The sequence below is a fragment of the Macaca thibetana genome, chromosome 3 (assembly GCF_024542745.1).
Source record: "Macaca thibetana thibetana isolate TM-01 chromosome 3, ASM2454274v1, whole genome shotgun sequence".
Classification (NCBI taxonomy): domain Eukaryota; kingdom Metazoa; phylum Chordata; class Mammalia; order Primates; family Cercopithecidae; genus Macaca; species Macaca thibetana.
Window position 1 is genome coordinate 87,119,972 of NC_065580.1, and position 20,273 is coordinate 87,140,244.

The 20,273-nt window shown below is 38.6% G+C and overlaps 1 protein-coding gene across 2 annotated transcripts in view; it reads left to right on the forward strand.

Moving 5' to 3' along the window:
• The first annotated feature begins 14,407 nt into the window (after window positions 1-14,407).
• LRRC72 (leucine rich repeat containing 72) overlaps window positions 14,408-20,273 on the forward strand; it is a 51,646-nt gene continuing 45,780 nt past the window's right edge. For both annotated transcript variants that reach the window (XM_050785387.1, XM_050785388.1), the window contains exons 1-2: window positions 14,408-14,644; window positions 20,039-20,112. In XM_050785387.1, the coding sequence (XP_050641344.1) occupies window positions 14,555-14,644; window positions 20,039-20,112 (164 nt within the window). In that variant the 5' untranslated portion in view covers window positions 14,408-14,554. The remainder of the gene's footprint in view (window positions 14,645-20,038; window positions 20,113-20,273) is intronic.

A 20,273-nucleotide genomic window follows, 5' to 3' on the forward strand; every position in this document is an offset into this window, starting at 1 on the left:
TCCAGCCTCCAAAACTGTGGGAAATAAAATTTTATTGTTCATAATCCACCAGGTGTATGGTATTTGGTTTTAACAGCCCAGACTCTCCTAAGAAGGGGACCATGGAATGTAGGCCCTCTACTTTCTCTCAAGAGTGACACGTCAGTATGTGAATCCTGGAACTGTTATGGCTATGTCGTGATGGGGAAAGGCAACCTGAAAAGAAAGCCAACTTAGAGGAGTGTGGGATTTAAAACTATTAATAGCAGAGATTTAGAGCTCTGGCCCTGATTGTATGGAACCTAAAACTGCTCTCCCTTTAAACTTCTTGCTAATGGAGGCAAGACACTCCTTTTTTTTTGAGATGGAGCCTCACACTGTTGCTCAGGCTGGAGTGCAGTGGTGCAACCTCGGCTCACTGCAAGCTCCGCCTCCCGGGTTCACGCCATTCTCCTGCCCCAGCCTCCCAAGTAGCTGGGACTACAGGCGCCCGCCACCACTCCTGGCTAATTTTTTGTATTTTAGTAGAGACGGGGTTTCACTTTGTTAGCCAGGATGGTCTCGACCTCCTGACCTCATGATCTGCCCGCCTCGGCCTCCCAAAGTGCTGGGATTACAGGCGTGAGCCACTGCTCCCGGCAAGACACTCCTTTTTTATTTAAACAAGTAGATCTTGGTGTTCTGATATTGTAATAAAAACATTTTAATAGGTAACAATACCTTTACTCCAAAGTTAGGGTATCATTGCCAGTGAGTCTGCTAGCAGCTCTGCACATGGTAAATAGGAGAGACTTATATTCTGGGTTATTGGAAACAACAGGTAAGATTATTTATAGATAAACAGTGTAGAAATAGGAGGTTGGAAGCTTCCTCTTAACCGGGAGAAAGCCATAGCCCAGCTTTACGATTTCCCATTGGGACTCATGTGGGACTACAGACAAGAGCCTCAGGGTCATTCCACTGGTTAAATAAAGTTTCTTTTCTTTTTTTTTTTTTTTTTTTGAAACAGAGTCTTGTTCTGTCACCCAGGCTGCAGTGCAGTGGCACAATCTCAGCTCACTGCAACCTCTACCTTCCGGGTTCAAGCAATTGTCTTTGGTCTCAAACTCCTGATCTTCAGGTGATCCACCGGCCTCAGCCTCCCAAAGTGCTGGGATTATAGGTGTGAGCCACCGGGACTGGCTTACAGGAAGTTTTTCTCTTTCTTTTTTTTTTTTTTCTTTTTTTTTTTTTTTTTGAGACGGAGTCTTGCACTGTTGCCTGGGCTGGTGTGCGGTGGCGCGATCTTGGCTCGGCTCACAGCAACCGCCTCCCGGGTTCAAGCAATTCGCCTGCCTCAGCCTCCCGAGTAGCTAGGATTACAGGCACAGGCCACCACACCCAGCTAATTTGTTGTTGTTGTTGTTGTTGTTGTTTTGTATTTTTAGAAGAGACGGGGTTTCATTATGTTGGCCAGACTGGTCTCGAATTCCTGACCTCTTAATCTGCCCACCTTGACCTCCCAAAGTGCTGGGATTACAGGCGTGAGCCCGGCCAATGAAGTTTCTTAAATGTCCATAATTAATACAAAGCATAAACTTGTTACTACCATAGCTATATAGTTTAGGTGCGATCCATATCTAAGTAACAAAATTAAGTTAATGAAAATAATTTTGTTCAAATAAGAATAATATATGAAAAAATGAGGCAAGATTAAAAAAAATAGCTGTAGGGTAAGAAGAATTTAAGCTGGGAAAGCTAGAATTTCTTAGCAAAGAAACTGTCAAGTTTACCAATCTAATAATGTTCTTGGTAAATTTTCTTGTCAAAGGACTTCCGACAGACAATTCTTGAACTTTTAGAGAAAACATAAAAATACCAAGAGATTATGTCAGAGAACAGCATAAATTTGATAGTGGAAATAATTTTCATTGTGGACCACACCAAGACAAACAATTATGGAAATGCACATGTAATTCTTTGAGCCATTAATTTGTAAACGACAAAGATCGGAAATAAGGGATTTTCTTCCCCCAAGAGACATGCTAGTTACTAAAGCTATGATACAAATTATAACAAAAGTCAACAAAAGGAAATTGAAGAGGAATGTATGTCATTACAGCAAAGACAGGATGCATGATATTTTTCACCACCTAATATTACAATAGGTAAGTGGATTAGCTAACTATACAATCTGATTTAGAAAACGCAGAAAGGATTATTTAAAATAATGCCATGTAAAGGTCTTAGTTGACTTCCTTTTGTCTAATGGTATTCACACTTTACTGACAGTATGTTAAAAGTTTATGAGTAAAAGTAGGAATGCAGTAAAATATTTTTAGACCACCTACAGCTAGCATACATTAAATTACACAACACATTCTTTTCAATAAATGGCCTTTTTATATCATTCCAGTTACTGATAGAAACTGAAAACAGGGCTATGACATTTAATTAATTCACAAAATGCAGCTGTTCTTCAAGTTTTTGGCAGTTGTCCAACAATTTTAATGAAAATTTTTAAAAAGAGAGAACGAGGAAAAAAAATTCCACCAGAAATAACTTCCATTTTCCGATTAGTCCTTAATACGACAGAAAAGGTCAAAAAATGCAAGCTCTGGGCAAGTATTACAACAAAAATTAGAATCAATATGGGCAGAATATAGACCCAAGAAATGACATGTAAATTTGAAAATGCAATCATATTGCAAGCTACTTCCACAAGATAATGTTACCACATCACTGACTTGGTCAGACTCTTGATTTAAAGTAGAAAAATCTAATGCAAACCAGCTTAAACCCAAAGGGTAGTATATTGACCTGCATAACCAAACTACAGTAAACACAGGTGTGGAGCTAACTAGAACGAAGGACTCAAATACTATTAGAATTGATCTTCTCTTGCTCTCTGCATTAGTTTAGTTTTCTTCTACTGTCCATCTGCTTTCTATGTTGGAAGATGCATGGCTGATGGCAGCTTCTAGGCTCATGCACTAATGAACCTGGAAGACTCATGCTTAATGATAAGACAATGGAAACATTTTAGGGAAGGATTTTAACTGGCCTAGTTTGTATAGTTGACCAAGAGTTGTGACTCAAGTTTTATGGTCCACTTCAGTCCCCACCTTTAGACCAGAAACTGTGACTGGGAGGTGGGCCATGTAGTTCCTATTCTTATTGGCTCATTAACAAATCCTCTCATTATATGGATAAGATAGAAAAATGAATACTTAATACATATAGAATAAATTCGAATTAGCATTAATTAGAGAAAGAGTAGAAACAGTCTGTATGAAATCATTAGGTTGTAAAGCAGCCCATAGATTGTAAGAAAGTATTTGCAAATCACATATCTGATAAGGGTCTACCATTGAGAATAGATAAAGCACATTTCCAACTCAACAAGTAAAGGACAACTCAACTAAAAAATGGGTAATTGTCTTGAATAGACATTTCTCCAAGGGAGATTTGTAAATGGCCAACAAATGAAAAGATGCTCAATGCCATCAGTCCCTAGAGAAATGCAAATTGAAACTCCCATGAGTGTTGGTGAGGAACTGAGAAGTTAGAGCCTTCATACGTTGCTGGTGAGATTGTAAAATGTTGCCGTCACTGTAGAAAAGTGTTTGGGGACTCCTCAAAAAGCTAAACATAAAATTAGCATACAACTCAACAGTTTCTTAGATATATACCCAAAAGAATGGAAAATAGGTATTGAAATGAAGACTTGTAAACAAATGTACTTAGCAGCACTATTCATAATAGGCGAAAGGTAGAAACAACCCAAATGTTCACAACTGATGAGCAGATTAACAAAATCTGACATACTCATACAATGGAATATTATTCAGTCATAAAAAGGAATGAAGTACTGATACGTGCGACAATGTATGTGAACCTCAAAAATATTTTGTCAAACGAAAGAAAAGAGGCATAAAAGCTCATATATTGTATAATCACACTAATATAAAATGCCCAGAATAGGTAAATTCATACAGACAGGAAGCAGAACCTGCTACTCAGGGATAGGCAACAGAATATAAGAGCAGAACAGGAAGAGGAACTTGCAATTAGGCCATTTGAGGTCCTCTCTGTTTCACATGTCAAAACAACACATGATATTAATTTTAGGCCTTATGCCACACAGCTTCACTGCAAATAATACTGCTCCTTTCTCCTTAGTTCCAATTTGAAAAACCTGGGGAAGGAGAATTGTTCTGCTTAGACTGGCAAAGGTTGCATGCCTACCCTTAACGCCAGGAGTACAGCAAATTATATTTGTCAGCCTAACTGGGACACAGAATTGAGAATGAAACAGTGTCCCCAAAAACGACATTCTCTTTTCAAAAGATGAGGAGGATCAAAAGGCAGCATAATTCCTAACCACTCTTTTTATTTCTCTCCTTCCTTTCCTTCGCCCCTGCTTCTCTATATTAAACTTCCTTTCTCTTTCCTCCCCTTCTCTTCTCATCCTTTCTCTTATCTTCTCTCATTTCTTTTCTTCACTCTGTCTCTTCTCTTCCTTTTCCTTTTTTCTTCTTCTCTCTTTCTCTTCCTTCTCTTCATTTTTGTTCTATTCTCTGTCTCTCACTCTCTTTCCTTATCCCTCTGCCCACTTTTAATATGCATTCCAACAAAAGCCACCCACAGTCATCACCTACACAAGTTGTAGGTGATCTGGTGGCCTTTAACTTCATTTCTACTTCTTCCTGAATTATTCAGATCACTAGATAAATGGTAAATAATTGGATAGAGCCTGCATTCACTGCGAATCTATCTTGCCTATCCAAATTTATGGAAAATTGCCAAGTTCTTGGCAAGTATGAAAACAGATTTTCTTTCTTTGTTATAACTACAAATGAATTCATGACACAAAAATTATTTTCTAAAACTTTAGAAGCCTTGAACTTGCTCTGCTAAAATCTCTCAATACCTTTGCATTTTTTATGAAAAAGATTTCTTTTGAACTGCTTTCCAACATGTACTGCCTCTAATTAACATGATTATTGAACTTTACTCTACTATTTGCTTTGTGTGCAAAGGTGGTAATGAAAACATCATTAATAAGAAGTAGCAGCGGAATAAAGGCCACAAAGAGCACTCAGTTAATGTGGTAAGGAAGATAGTTTGGAATTATGTATGAAGGCAATTGAAACACTTCAGGCTCTAAGGAAGTAAGAGTAACATCTTTAATAATCCATTTGATTGCCAGTCTTATCAAACAGACCAAATACAATTAAGGTAGGTTTAAAGCTGTGGGTACTCAGGCTATTTGCTTCCTAATGGTCATTCCTTAGAGACTGTCTTATTCACATCCCCCAGTTCCTGGCAGAGTGTGTGGTTTATGGTAGGAACTCAGTCAATTTTACTGCCTGCCTGGCTAAATCAATAATAAATGAAGGGTGCCAGATTACCTAAAATAGTTTCTTCATATAGTTAGAACACTTTAAATCACTTGATGGTCCACGTCTGGCCACACATGGTGACCCAGGCTTCCTGAAACTGGTTTGGGAGTCTCTTCCTGCCACTGTAGCTTGTAGATGAGAGCAACAAAGACTCTGCTACCAAGAATCCTGAATGCCACTGCTAACAGAGATCACCTGCAAAACAATTCCAGGACAACAAAGAAAATGACTTCCAAGGTGATTCTTCTTTCTGAAATTCACCTTAAAAATTATGGGAGTATGGAGAAGAAAATCCCAGTATATTCAAATGCTTAAGTTAAAAGGAATCAGAGAAATTCATACGTTAATAGATAGTGAAACCCATGTGTTCACAAATAATACCCCAATATTTTTTTTATTAGGAGAAAACACATTACCTTTACTTGGTTAAATGACAAAATAACCAAGTAAATGAGTCAAATAATTCATTTATCAGGATAATCAAAATGAGTCAAAATAACTCAGAACAAATTAATAACACTGAGACAGGAAATGATAGACTGAACCCTAAGTAAGGAAGACTTCCCAGTGGACTCACATCAGTGATGGGGCGAACATTCATGACAAAGCCAGTAGTTCTTTCCCAGACTCTTTTTTTCTTTTTGGAATCCTCAATTCTAAACAACCCAGCCAATCCAATCTATGTTCAAAACAGTCAGTGTCTCTCACAGAAGGGTGGGTGGGCCCACTTCAAACCTACAGGAGCACAACCAGAGTCATCCTAATGTGAAACCTGGTGCTTCCGTTTCTACCTCAGTCAGAATACTGACACAAACCTTTAGCAGATGGAAATCTTTCTTTTTTCTTTTTAAGAAAATTAACCTTTAGTAGTATAATCCCAAGACCATGTTCTACTTATTTATTTGGAAAAATAGAAGCTGGAGACCACTGTTTATCCCATGACAATCTATTCTATGAGAGTAAACAGGAAGAATCATCGTTGTGACTTTGAAAAATATAACCTTTAAAAATACTTATATTGGGAAGCTTTAAATATTACATTGGTTAGAAACATTGTTAAGGGAACTTTCTTTTTCTGCCTGTAGTGGTTCAACTTCTGGTGAGAGTATATGCTGATAGAAAATCTAGAAGTCATGGCTTTTAGGGAATTAAAGAAAAGTAGCAAAATATGATTGATATGCAAAGATTTTGAATAAGGGACCTGGAACAGGAATAAAAGGCAATGAGCTCCAGAAAATAAGCTACCCCCAACTCAAGATAACCTGCTACTGAAAGCAGATCTACCATTCAACCCAGCAAATCCCACTACTGGGTGTCTATGCAAAGAAAAAGGAGTCATATCAAAAAGACATCTGCACGTGTATGTTTACTGCAGCGCAGTTCATAATTGCAAAGATATGAAACCAGCCTAAATGCTCATTGATCAATGAGTGGATAAAGAAAATGTGGTATATATATACCATGGAATACTACTCAGCCATAAAGAAAAAAGAATGAAATAATGTATTTCACAGCAACTTGGATGAAGCTGAAGGTCATTATTCTAAGTGAACTAACTCAGGAATGGAAAACCAAATAGCATATGTTCTCATAAGTGGGAGCTAAGCTATGGGTACGCAAAGGCATACGGAGTGGTATCATGAACTTTGGAGATTCAGAAGAGAGAGGGTGGGAGGGAGGTATGGGATAAGAAAAACTACATGTTGAATACTATGTATACTACTTGGGTGACAGATGCACTAAAATCTCAGACTTCACCGCTGTACAATTCACCAGTGTAACCCAAAACCACTTACACCCCAAAAACTATCTAAATTAAAAAAAAATAAAGATAATCCAGAAAGAAAGTAATAAAGTCCTGTGAAGAATCATTAAGGAGGGAATATCTGGAGATAGCCTGACTAGCTGTGTGACCTCAAGAAAAATTAATTTATTTCATGTAATGATTGTGCTTTACACTGCCCCCATGTTTTTTAAGTATGTAGCACATTTGCAAAGCTTTTCATAAACAGGTAAGAAAAATATGTTATCGTTTTAACTTGTATTTTAGTGCAGGTTTGTTATATTGGTAAACCTGTGTCATGGGGGTTTGTTGTACAGATTATTTTGTCACCCAGGTACAAAACCTAGTACCCAATAGTTATTTTTTTGTGTACTACTCTCCCTCCTCCCACTCTCCATCCTGAAGTAGGCCCCAGTGTCTGTTGTTCCCTTCTTTGTGTTCATGAGTTATCATTTAGCTCCCATTTATAAGTGAGAACGTGTGGTGTTTGGTTTTCTGTTCCTGTGTTAGTTTGCTAAGAATAATGGCTTCCAGCTCTATCCGTGTTCTGACAAAAGACATGATCTCTTTCTTTTTTTATGGCTGCATAGTATTCCATGGTATATATGTACCACATTTTCTTTATCCAGTCTATCACTGAATGGCATCTAGGTTGATTCCATGTCTTTGCTATTGTGAATTGTGCTGCAATGAACATTCACATGCAGGTGTCTTTGTGATAGAATGGTTTCTATTTCTCTGGTATATATCCAGTCATGGGATTGCTGGGTCAAATGGTAGTTCTGTTTTTAGCTGTTTGAGGAATCACCACACTGTCTTCCACAATGGTTGAACTAATTTACACTCCCATCAACAGTGTGTAAGTACTCCTTTTTCTCCACAACCTTTCCAGCATCTATTATTTTGAGAAAAATATCTATTGACTTGGTAATAGTATACATTCTGGCAAATGATTTTTTAAGTCAACATTCAACTTAGATTACTTAACATTAAAAATATTTGCTAAATTATCTCTTATGTCAAAAAAAATTATTTATTTTTACGTTTGAATAGGAGGCTGCATGCAGATGACGTTCCAAGAGTAAATCTGTCTTTCTAGATTTAAATAGTAACCCAGGAAGTGTTGGGTACGAAATTTTGTCAAATTTTTACTACATAGACTGGCAAGGATAAGGATTATTTTGAGAAAAGCTGAGCTTGACCCGAGAGATGTCTTTTTCGGGTCTTACGTATATTTGTAATTTCAATTTACATAGCATATATGTATAATAACTAATAATATACGACATAGATATCTACATAGCAAATTATCTCAAAACGTAGCTGCTGAAAACAACCAGTATTTATTATCCTCCTTTCTGAATGTCAGGACTTTGGGGGTTGCTAGGCTGGGTGCCTCCAGTCAGTCCCCCATCAGGCTGCAATCCAGGGCAATACTGTGGTTATCTCAAGGTTCCCTTTGGGGGGATCCACTTCCAAGCTGCCTCACCTGACTGTTGACAAGCCTCAAGCCTTCTTTGGCTGTTGGCCACAGACTTCAATACCTTGCCATGTGGGTCTCCCTGTAGGTCAGCTTACAACATGGCAGCTGGTTTTCCTCACAGTGGGCTAGAGAGCAAGAGAGAAGGTGCTCAAGATAGAAACCACAGTGTTTTTATCACCTAATCTCAGAAGTAATATCCTGTCCTTTGTATTCTGCCCACTAGATGTGAACAGAATCCAGCCCACATGCAAGAAAAAGGGATCAGACAGGAATGTGAAAATCAGGAGGCAGAGACTACTGAGGGCATTGTTGAGGGTGTGCGCATGTATGCACGTATGTGTGTATATGGTCATGTATATGCATACCACTCATACATACACTCATATTTAAATACACACAAATGCATGTGTGTGCACACACACATATATATTTATGCATGCATGTATCTATATATTTCCAGAGTATTTATGCTGCAAATGCCTGACTGTTGTATCATATGTGTGATAATATGTGGCATTCCTGCTAACATTCACAAGACTTCTCTGTCAGTTTAGGCAGAGAATAATTGTCATTTATTATCACCAAGTCTAAATTAAGCAAAGTGAGGAAAGGGTTAGTACTTTCAGTGGTTTCCAGCATAATGGAAGTTAACTTCCATAAGTTATCTGACTTTTGCATTCTGTTCCATCTCTAATTTCAGGCTAGAGGCTTCTGTCCTTGACTCCATGATTTAGAAGGGCTGCTCTGGCCCTCCTCACTGGAGAAGGAGTTCCCACTGGAGATCTTACCCCCTCATCTTTTTCACACTCTACCCTGAAATGACGGGCATGTGCTCCCCTAGGGGCACAAGGGATAAGCAAATGGTGGCTGTTTATGAGGACAGACAGAGCTTAGACATGGGGACCCATTATTCTTGGGAGGAAATATGAAATCACACTGAAGCTGTACTGGTTTGGAATTGAAAATTATTATTATTATTATTATTATTATTATCATTTTAGTTAAGCTGAAGTTGTGTCTAGAAGCATCTAGCTTTTCCAGACAGTGTAGGAATGTTTACAAATCTGACCCACTTTGTGTTCCTATACAGGTAGGTATTTGGAAGATTGTGTGCAAATTTTGAAAGAGAGGAGGTGCATATGGAAGAAGTGGAAGTGGCTGCTTTCCTGAAAGAGCTTAAGAAAAACTGCACGTGAGCAGTGCTTCTTCAGAACCTTGATGGCAAAGTGTTACATGGGTTTGGAGTAAGACAGTGTTTCTCCTATCAGCTCAAAACCCACCACCACCCTAATAACTCAAAAACAAAAAAGTTGATACTTAGAACATCAGGTGATAGCATCCTGGGCATGGACCCTAGAGACTAGCAAAGGAAACTTGGGCTTAGAGAAATGAAGTTTATTTCAATAGTCTGAAGGGCAGCAGGCATTAGGCAGGAAGAGGAGGGCAAGAGAAGACAGCTTTGTAGGATGCTGCAAGGTGACTTGAAGCTACCCATTGATGACTTCAAGAAATAAATGGCAAACACTCTATAGATCCAGCTTGCAGGGCTTTATTCATTGGCATTTGGATGTTAAAAGTTAAGCAATGAATATGAAAAGACCATTCACAGAAAAAAAAAATACAAATGACCAATAAGTTTTTGGAAAGATCGTAAACTTCCCTAAATAAATATAAACCAAAACATTGAGATTAAAAATTTCTCCAATTAGATTGGCAAAGTTCAACAAAATTGATATCCAATAGAGAAAGATACCCTATCCAGAAAGGGGCATTATCATATATGATCCAATAGTCTCATGAGGGAATTTCAGCTACTGGAATAGTAATCCAGGTATGCAAAGACATGTGTTACAACATTGTTTGTTGCAGCAAAAACCTGGACAACATATATGTTCATCAATAGAGTAATAAGTAAATGAACTGTAAGATACATTACTATGAAACATAATGCCACAATTCAATTTCGTAATTCTATGTACACTTACTTGAAAAGATGGAGGTTGATGAGATGGTAAAGAGAAAAATGAAGGATGAAGAAGAACAAATTACATGGTTTAATCTCATTGAAAATCCACCTATATACACAGAAGCAAAAGTTAGCCTATCACAGTTTCACAGATGCTGGCAAAAGATGATACTTCTGGCTTAGAGACAAAGGATAGCTTATTACTCATGGTAACAGCATAGATAGAATATTAGTATTTCCACCAGTTCTCCTACCCACAATTTCCAGAGGGCAATGTGAAATGGGTCAGGTGATATGGGCACATAGAGTGGGTTGTGTTACAGAAGAGGAAATTTGAACTTAAGGAAGCCAGACCTTTTATACTGGGCAGTGAGCTGCCTGAGATTATCTTTATAAGAAGTGAGGGAGACATTATCTTTATTACACTGCTCAGTAAAAATAAATAAATAAGTAAATAAATAAACAAAAAAACACCTACTCTTTGCTCTGAAAGTGGACACTATATCTACCAAAGCTGTAATAGACACTGTATCTTAAAAGGCTATTTGCTACACAAATATCCTTGAAAGTGTAGTCCTTACCAAAGGCAGTTAGTGCCTTTGCTTATGTGTAGTAACAGGAGAGACTCCTGGAAAATTTTCCCCCGATATTCCATTGTTATTTGCATTTTATGTAAACAAAAAAAGAAGAATGGTAGCTATCAATTACAATGGGATGTTATTTTACCTAAACTTATAACAATGAAAATTTTGATAACCTGGTCATTGACTATCATAAAAACATGTATTTTATAAATTTTGAATATTTATTATTATTTTTTTAGAGATGGGGTCTCACTCTGTTGCCCAAGCTGGAGTAAAGTGTGTGATCACAGCTCACCACAGCTTTGAACTCCTGGCCTCAAGTGATTCTCCTGCCTTGGCTTCCCAAAGTGCTGGGAGTATAGTCGTGAGCCACTGTGCCTGGCCAGATATATCTTTTTATACATGTGATATAAGAATATGTATATTGATTGTGGCCGATATATTGTTTATTCTATGCTCATTTCACCCAGTAGAAAATGAGTGATAATGATCATTTTACCCAATACATATTTTTCAGTTACTTAGCAAAACAATATCTAGATTGATAACTGGAATTATTCAAGACAAAATTAGAAAGTTTTAAAATTATGTAGCTTTAACGATAGCCATCACATGCATATTTTTTTCTCACATATTTTTCACTGAAAACTTGTTCTTAAAAACCTATTCTATATCAATACGAGAATCTTTTACTCTGTAAACAATACACACTACCTGTCTAGGAGAGTGAATTAAATAATAAACTTTTTGAACTGAACTTCCAGCTTTTACTGTTGAAGAAACTGAGGCCCAGAGACATTAAGTGATTTGAAGGTGGCCAACAAGTAGTTAATGTTAGAGCTGAGACGAAATCCCACATGCCCTGACTTGGAGCAGAGGGTTCTTTCTTCTTATCCAAATCCATATACATGATATGATGGAGCTTTCAAACTGGGGTATGCATACCCCTGCGGGCAATGGCAGCAAGCCAGGGAGGTAAAGCCACAGGATCAACACAGGGTGTCTTGCTTCAATGTAAATATTACACAAAGATTGGAGGCGAGTTAGGGGAACTGCTTTATTTTTATATTAAAACAAGATTGATTGTAAAGAAGAATGCATATTTTACATGAATTTTAAAAATTCCAGGCTAGATTCCTCAGGCTATAATCCCACCCCATGGAGGCAAAAGTTCTCTCTGTTCACTCTGCTGGGAATAATTCTTTTGTAAACATTTCATGTCACCAAAGTGAGAATGTCTGGGAAGGAGCTTTTATCCAAAAAGTGCCTTCATTAACCTCCATCCTTGACCTTCCATAATTAAATTTGCTTTATTTTAGCCTTCATGATGAGTTAATTTCTTCTTTAAGAAGGAACACATTGAGATCTTATAATAAGTCAGTCTTGAGTTCCTTTCCTAAGAATAGGGTTTTTTTTTTAAATTACCTTTTTAATATGAGGTAAAACGCTGAAAAAATAAAGAATAAAAATTTTCGATGTGATTTTAGTAGAAATTAACTGGCGACTAGTTTACATCTGCAAGATGCTCCTTAAAACTATTTTGCATATGGTTATTAAGTCACATTTGTGTAATGTAGAAAACTGAACAAGTATTGTTCATTTCCTTTTTTTCTTGTAGCACATTCATGAATAATATCTGCAATGCTATAACACACATCAACAGCAAACATGAGCCAACGAATTATTATATATGCCTCCTCAGTGGACCATTTCTCTCATTTGAGTTTTATTTCTAGGATAGAAACTACTTAAACAATAGTTCTTAGATGATTAATCCCTCCACAATAACTTGGAGAGCTTTTACCCCCACCTCAGCCCCAAATACATATTAGAACTACTGAAACAATGTGTGCTTGATTTCCCCACTGAGACATTTTTTAATGTTTCATTTCAACACCAGCATTTTTTTTTAACGCAAGTAGCTTGACCCATTTCAGAAAGCTACATTTGATTCCTAGATTTCAGGTTCAAATTGGGAGCCAAGAAACCAATTCATTTAATCCAGTCAACATTAATTAAGCGCAGTATGTTAGGCTCTGGCAGAAGAGAGAGATGTCTTAAGCAGGATCCTGCCTCCAAAGTTACCCAAGCTAGAGGGAACAAGGCTCATATAAATAAAATCACAAGATAATCTATGCTAGAGGTTCCAATACAGTTACAGGAGACAGCAATTTCAAAAAACAAAAACAAAAAACGAGGTTGAAAAGATTGGCCAAATAGTGGCTCAATTTATCCATTTCCTGTCAGAGAAAAGATTTCTCAGCTACTGAAACAATATGCACTTGTTCTTAGCCAATAAAGTCAGTAGAGAGTTCCTTCCATTTTTCTGTGCACCTGGACTCTTCCGGAGCCTTAATACTACCACCCCCATCTTCATCCCAGGTCTGGGTCTATGGTGAGGCAATTAAGGCAGTGGCCCTGGATCTGGATGTAAGAAGCACCATAAAACCAAAAATTCAGCATTCAAAGTAAATTTTTTTTTTTGAGACAGAGTGTCCCTCTGTCACCCAGGCTGGAGTGCAATGGTCTGATCTTGTCTCACTGCAACCTCTGCCTCCCAGGTTCAAACTATTCTCCTGCTTCAGCCTCCCAAGTAGCTGGGATTACAGGCGCATGCCACCATGCCCGGTTAACTTTTGTATTTTTTTTAAATAGAGACAGGGTTTCTCCATATTGGCCAGGCTGGTCTGGAACTCCTGACCTCAGGCAATCCACCTGCTTCAGCCTCCCAAAACACTGGGATTACAGGCGTGAGCCACCGTGCCCGGCCTCAAAATAAATATCTTAATGCAATATTTAAAAAAAGAAAAATCAAAATGTATGCAAATAACATGCATAATGAACAAAATGTCAAGCTTTTAAATAGAGACACGATCAGTAGTACTGGCTTTTTTCCTTTTGCGTCAAGATCTACAGTGACTCTGCAGGGCACCTCGTCACCCCCACCCTGTACATGAGGCCAGTGGTCCATACACACGTCTAATTTTCAGAAACCTAAATTTCCTGATATTCAAATCTCGAATCAAAGTGATGATTACTGGGTGACTGCTGTTGAGGCGCTCTGACCTCCTCCTGGTCCCGGACATAGCTGACCCCCTCTCTCCGGCATCTACCACACGCATCACCACGAGCAGAGATAACAAGCGTGTGTCCGAGGCGCAAGCGTGGGTGTTGCAGAATCACACGCGCAAACGTCACAGAAGTCAGCGTTTGGCTTCAAATATTTCCCAGTGTGGACTGGCTTTTAGTCAACGGGAATGCGGTAACTGTTGGTAACAGAACAATGAGCTGCGCGCCAAGCCAAGTCTCTCTTCGGTGCCACCCGCGGGCGAGGCCGGATTAATCACCGCTGCTGCCGGCGGCCCGTGTGTCCTGATGTCCTGGGACCCGAACCCCGTTCCCCGTGCCTTGCGATGCCGGAGCCTACGGAGGGCGTCCGAAACTGCCCTACAGAGCAGTCGCCGGGTAAGCGGCACCTGCCTTCTCAAGCCATCAGCCCCTCTGCCCCCCTGCCTGAGGACTCCAGGCAGATACTGACTTTGGAAGGGAATTTCCGTATCCTAAAGATGGAGATAGGTCAGATTTCAAATTAATTGGTCAACATAAAAGGAGAACAAGGAGTCCAGCACAAAATTGGAATGTGAACAGCGTTTAGCGGTGGCAAAGCCCCCTCAGCAACTCTGCCTGGGCTAGAGGTCCCTAATCTCGTGGGTGGGGTTTGAGAACTTTCCGATCCACACTAATAGACTTACACTGACCTTTTACCACTCAGCATCTGCTGCGTATATAATTATGGTGGTTTGTAGATTAAGTGAAACGGAGATTAAGTAAATTTTGCAGTCTTGATTCTCCAACAGGGGTGTGTGGGTGTGGGTGTGGGTGTGTATCCCTAATATATTGTTCCCGGCAAGTGCAAATCGACACCTTGAAGAGGAAACGTTATTTGATGATCCCTACAAGCAGAGTCCAGAGCAGTTAAAATAATGATTAAAAGAATATTTGGATATTTGGGTGGGGAAAAAGAATCTCAGAATTGTGCCAGGTGAGACCTAGCAAGGCTTTCTGGAGTTCTCTGACTCATCTGCAAAGACGGGGGCTGCTGTGATTAAAGGAGGCTGAGAGTTCTGTGTTGAATTGAAAGCTCTTCACACTAAGTCCTAACTTGTGCCTGCGTGTTGCATGGAGGTACAAGAATTTATCATCAGAGAGGACATTTTCTTCTATAGGTTTTAATACTGACCTTATTCTTCTAGGATTTAATAATCCTACCATTTTCAAACATTTTTTCCCTTTGATTCTAGATCTTCAGGCATTGGGCGGTGGAGGAAGCAGCTGCTGTTCTCCCCGTGCTAGAACTGTTCACATCCCAATTTTGTGATGGCCTCTTTTTATTTTCCTTTTAGGCTGACCAATTAATTTGAAATCCAACTTTTCGCCCTCTTCAAGCTACTGATATTCAGGCCTCTAAATTCAGTACCTTTTCTGAGTGACATCCTCCACCAGCCAAAACAATGCTGCACATTGAAATTCTACCTTCTTCAAATGCCCCTCTGCCTCCCACTGTCCTTTTGTTTTTCTACCTCACTTGACAACGATCCTCCTCTGTCTCCTTTCCAACATGTTTCCCTCTCCTTTCTTTCCATGAAAGGAAAGACCCTTCATCGTGATCTTCCTTGGATCCCATTCTCCTCAGGTTAACTGACTCATCAGATCAGCACAGCTGCCCGGATGAGATCTCTGATGAGTTCCACATTTACCCTTGCAGCTTTCTGATGGATGCCTTGACCAGTATGTTCCACCATGGCCTCAATTTCAGCATTTCTCAGCTGCATCTGTCTTCCCTCCCAGTCACCTTTCTCATCAAGTCATCACATCATCATCATCATCACCTGTGACTTCCCTCGTGCTAATTCTCTGCCTCCTTTTACTTGCCAGTTCCCATTCATTCTCCCTAAACATGCCCCATGTCATATCTGTTCACTGCCCATTCACACTTGCCCCCACCCTAGGGCAGGTTCCTTAGCAGGTGGACTTTGTTTCCCAGAGGTAGCCTTGCTTCCTGTCTGCAGTTCTCACTGCACCCCAGGCCCCCATACACATCACTGCTAGAGTCATCTTCCCGAAGCCTAGCTTTGTCACATGTTTTTTTCTAGTTCAAAAATCCAGTAATATCTTCCTATTCCCCCAGAAGTGAGCACAATGCTGAATCACCCAATAGTCAGTTCTGTGCCTTCAGGGTACCAACAAAGCAAGGGCACCAACGGAGAAGGAGGAAAAGTGTTTGTGACATAATTTTGATACTGGATATTGTGTAAAAGCATTGACATTGTTATCCTTAATTAGACTTTCTTACATGAATTTTACCATACAGCTACTTAGAATATATATTTCATATATATGTACATATACATGTGTTTATATATCATATAAAATTAAATGATGTTCAGTTAGAGTTCTCAAGGCCTGAAGAAGTTTTCTCTGAGCACTGATTAAGTACACAGTTCTGAGCCTAAATTTCAAAGTTGGCATAAATAATATGACCCCAACCCACCTTTCTTATTTCTCACAATAGCCTTCCACATGCCTTTTACTTCAGCCAAAGGCTGTACAGCCCCACATACCTTATACATTCTTCTGCTTCTTCTGTTTTGTGTGCTTACTCTCCTCTTCCACCAACATCCCGTTTCTAATTTCGCCTCACCTCTCAAGGCCCAGCCTGACTGTTAGTTGTGCCCTGAAATCTTCCAACGTGCCCGGGCTAACAGTACAGGCATACTTCATTTCTACTGTGCTTCACTATATTGTGCTTTGCAGATACTGGTTTTTTTTTTTTTTTTTGGAATGTTACTATCATATTTGTTTAAGGGACCACGAACTGTGCCCCTGTAAGATGGCAAACTTAATTGAATTCCTTTAGATGAGGGCATATGGTAGTAGTGAAGCTGTGTGTTAACTGGGAACTGGAATTGTTCCACCACGGATTCACTGAAATGTGAATTGGCACATTTTCATGTTTCTTGGTACTTTGATATTAATATTTTGTACCAGATTCATGTAAAATTATTGATTGGAAAGAAACATGCTGTGACAAAAACTTGTGTAAATAAATAACTATGATAATGATTTACATATTATGCTGATACATTCAATTTCCCTTTCACCTCATATTTTTTGAAATTTGATTTAAATTTTTAAATATTCATTCTATGGCTACAATTTTCAAAATGTGCATTACTTTCTGATTATCAAATTAATATATGCTTATTGTAAAATACTAACACATCACTAAAAATAAATATTGCCTAGAAAGTGAAAGTCCCTCATGATCTCACGTGATGACTTTTGCTAGTAATTTGAAGTGTGTGCATTTTGTATTCATATAAATATGACTTTTAACAAAAAGATTGTTACACATATTATACTGCCAATTACTTTTTATTTATAAATATATTTTAGATATCTTTAGATGTCTAGATATCTATTTGTATCAGTTAGAGTTCTCCAGAAAAACAAAACAATAGGATATATAGAGATATATAGAAAGAGACTTATTATGAGGAATTGGCTCACTTGATTACGGAGACTGAGAAGTCCCACAATCTGCTGTCTGCAATCTGGAGCCCAGGAGAGAGCCAGTAATGTAGTTTAGTCCAAGCCCAGAGACCTGAGAACTAGGAATACTGATGTCTGAAGGCAGAAGATGGATGTCCTAACTCCAGAAGAAAGCATGAATTCACATTCCTCTGCTTTTCTGTTCTATTGGGGCCCTCACTGGATTGGATGATATCCACCCCCATTGGCGAGGGTGATCTTCTTTACTCAGTCCACTAATAGTAATGCTAATCTCTTCCAAAAACTTCCTCAGAAACACACGCATAAATAATGTTTTACCAGCTATGTGGGCATCTCATAGTACAGTCAAATTTATATATAAAATTAGCCATCAGACCACCTCTCTATATTTGGAAACTACTTCACAGTATTCCATTGTGATGTCACATGTCAATTTAACCTGCATTCCAGTTAATGGGGACTATTTCACAACCACAGAAAATGTATGCTGAAATAAGCAGTGATAATCACATTTGTCTGGGTGTATGCACCTGTGTGTTTCTGAGTCCTGGAGGTAGAATGGCCGCATCAATTTAAAAGCACATTTATAATTTTAATAGATGGCTGCCAAGTTTTAATTCTTCTTTGACTGGGCTATACCACCCCAAACACTATGCAAAGATGTGACTGACTGTACATAGTAGAGGCTGATAGTTGACATCTTTAAGTTAAAATACCCAGATGAGGGCCGGGTGTGGTGGCTCACGCCTGTAATCCGAGCACTTTGGGAGACTGGAGCAGGCAGATTGCCTGAACTCAGGAGTTCGAGACCAACCTGGCCAACATGGTGAAACCCCATCTCTACAAAAAATCAGCTGGGCGTGGCGGCATGCACCTGTAGTCCCAGCTACTTGGGAGGCTGAGGCAGGAGAACTGCTTGAACCTGGGAGGCAGAGGTTGCAGTGAACCGAAATCATGCCACTGCACTCCAGCCTGGACAACAGAGCAAGATTCTCTCAAAAAACAAAACAAAACAAAACAAAACCAGATGAGAATGTCTAAGCCTGATCCAATGGGTTTTTCCAAGCCCCAGGCTCGGCTTGTGTAACTGGATAACAAAGCACCCTGATGGCAATGCCTAACCCTGAGCCTATGAATGCTCCAAGTCCCTAGATTCAGCTTGCTTAACAAGGTGTCAAGGGAGGTTCGGGACTATACATTTGCAGCTGCTGTCCATCACTAGGATACCTACCTTCCTCATTTCTTTAAATACGTTCATTGCACTAAATATAACTCCTATTGAAGTCCTCTACCAAATAGCAAAACTACTGTCAAAATTTCATATATCACCCAGAAAGATTTATAAGTCAGTTATAACCTCACCATTCATAACAAATCCCAGCTAAAATTCAGTGATTGTTTTGACTCTGATAATTACAATGTTTGTCAGATTCCAGGACTGCAATGATTATACTTTTCACTTTTGTCATGTCTTGTTAGCTCTACTTTTTCATGGCAAATTACAGACAGACTTTACTTTTTTCATCTTATTTTAGGTCATGTGGCCTATTAACGTTATTTTATAATTTAGCAAAGGACTTTAAAAGAAAAAAGCAAAGCATTTAAACAGCTGTTGCTAAAGTTTTATTTTTAAAACAGAGCTATGGGAATAAAAGTTGCTTCTCCACCAAAAATTCTCACAGTATGAGTATGTTAGCAACTCATGAAAAATGAAGTCACTGTTGCTTGCCAAGCAAGGGAAAATGTATTTATTCATTTGTTCAGAGAAAAATGACATGTATTCATTCATTTCACATTTTTTGAGAACTTACTGGGTGCCAAGCATAATGTGATAGGCACAAAAAGAATGTCCTATAATAACATACATTTTATCCTACTCTTTCCACCTCCAACCCTATACTGGGCGAATTCTCTGTAGGAAACCTATCAAATACTAATTCTTCATGTTCAAAGAAACATTTAAGAATAGTTCTTTAAAGACCAAATTACCTGGCCTCATAGAGAATACAAACTTGCTTTTGGTGTATATGTACACATGCATATTTTTTTCTCTCTGATTAAAAATTATTTAAACATCTGTGCCTAGGATTAAGGATAATGAAATTCAACCACAAAAATGAGTAAATAATATATAATTGTAGTGTTGGAATTTATCAGTTTAGAATGGTTATCTCCATATTCACCTTTCTTTTGATCTTCTTGTAGACATTATTGTTATTGACTGCAAATGCCTCAGCATTTTTGTTCACTGGAATGTAGTTTGACAGATTAATTATATGTTATCAGGCAGTTGAAGATCAACTAAAGATACGTGGCCACAAGAGGGATGCTGATGTCTTTGAGCTGTTCCTTTCTAAAAAGTAAGTGTACTTAACATAAAAAAATGAAAGAGTATCATGTTATCATGATCATGTTAAAATGTTTCACAGATTCAAATGTTCCTTTCCATTTTTGCCCCTCAAGGACTGGGTAGGCAACCACACTCCAATTATTTTACCACTTCCTGGAGTCCACAGTTTTC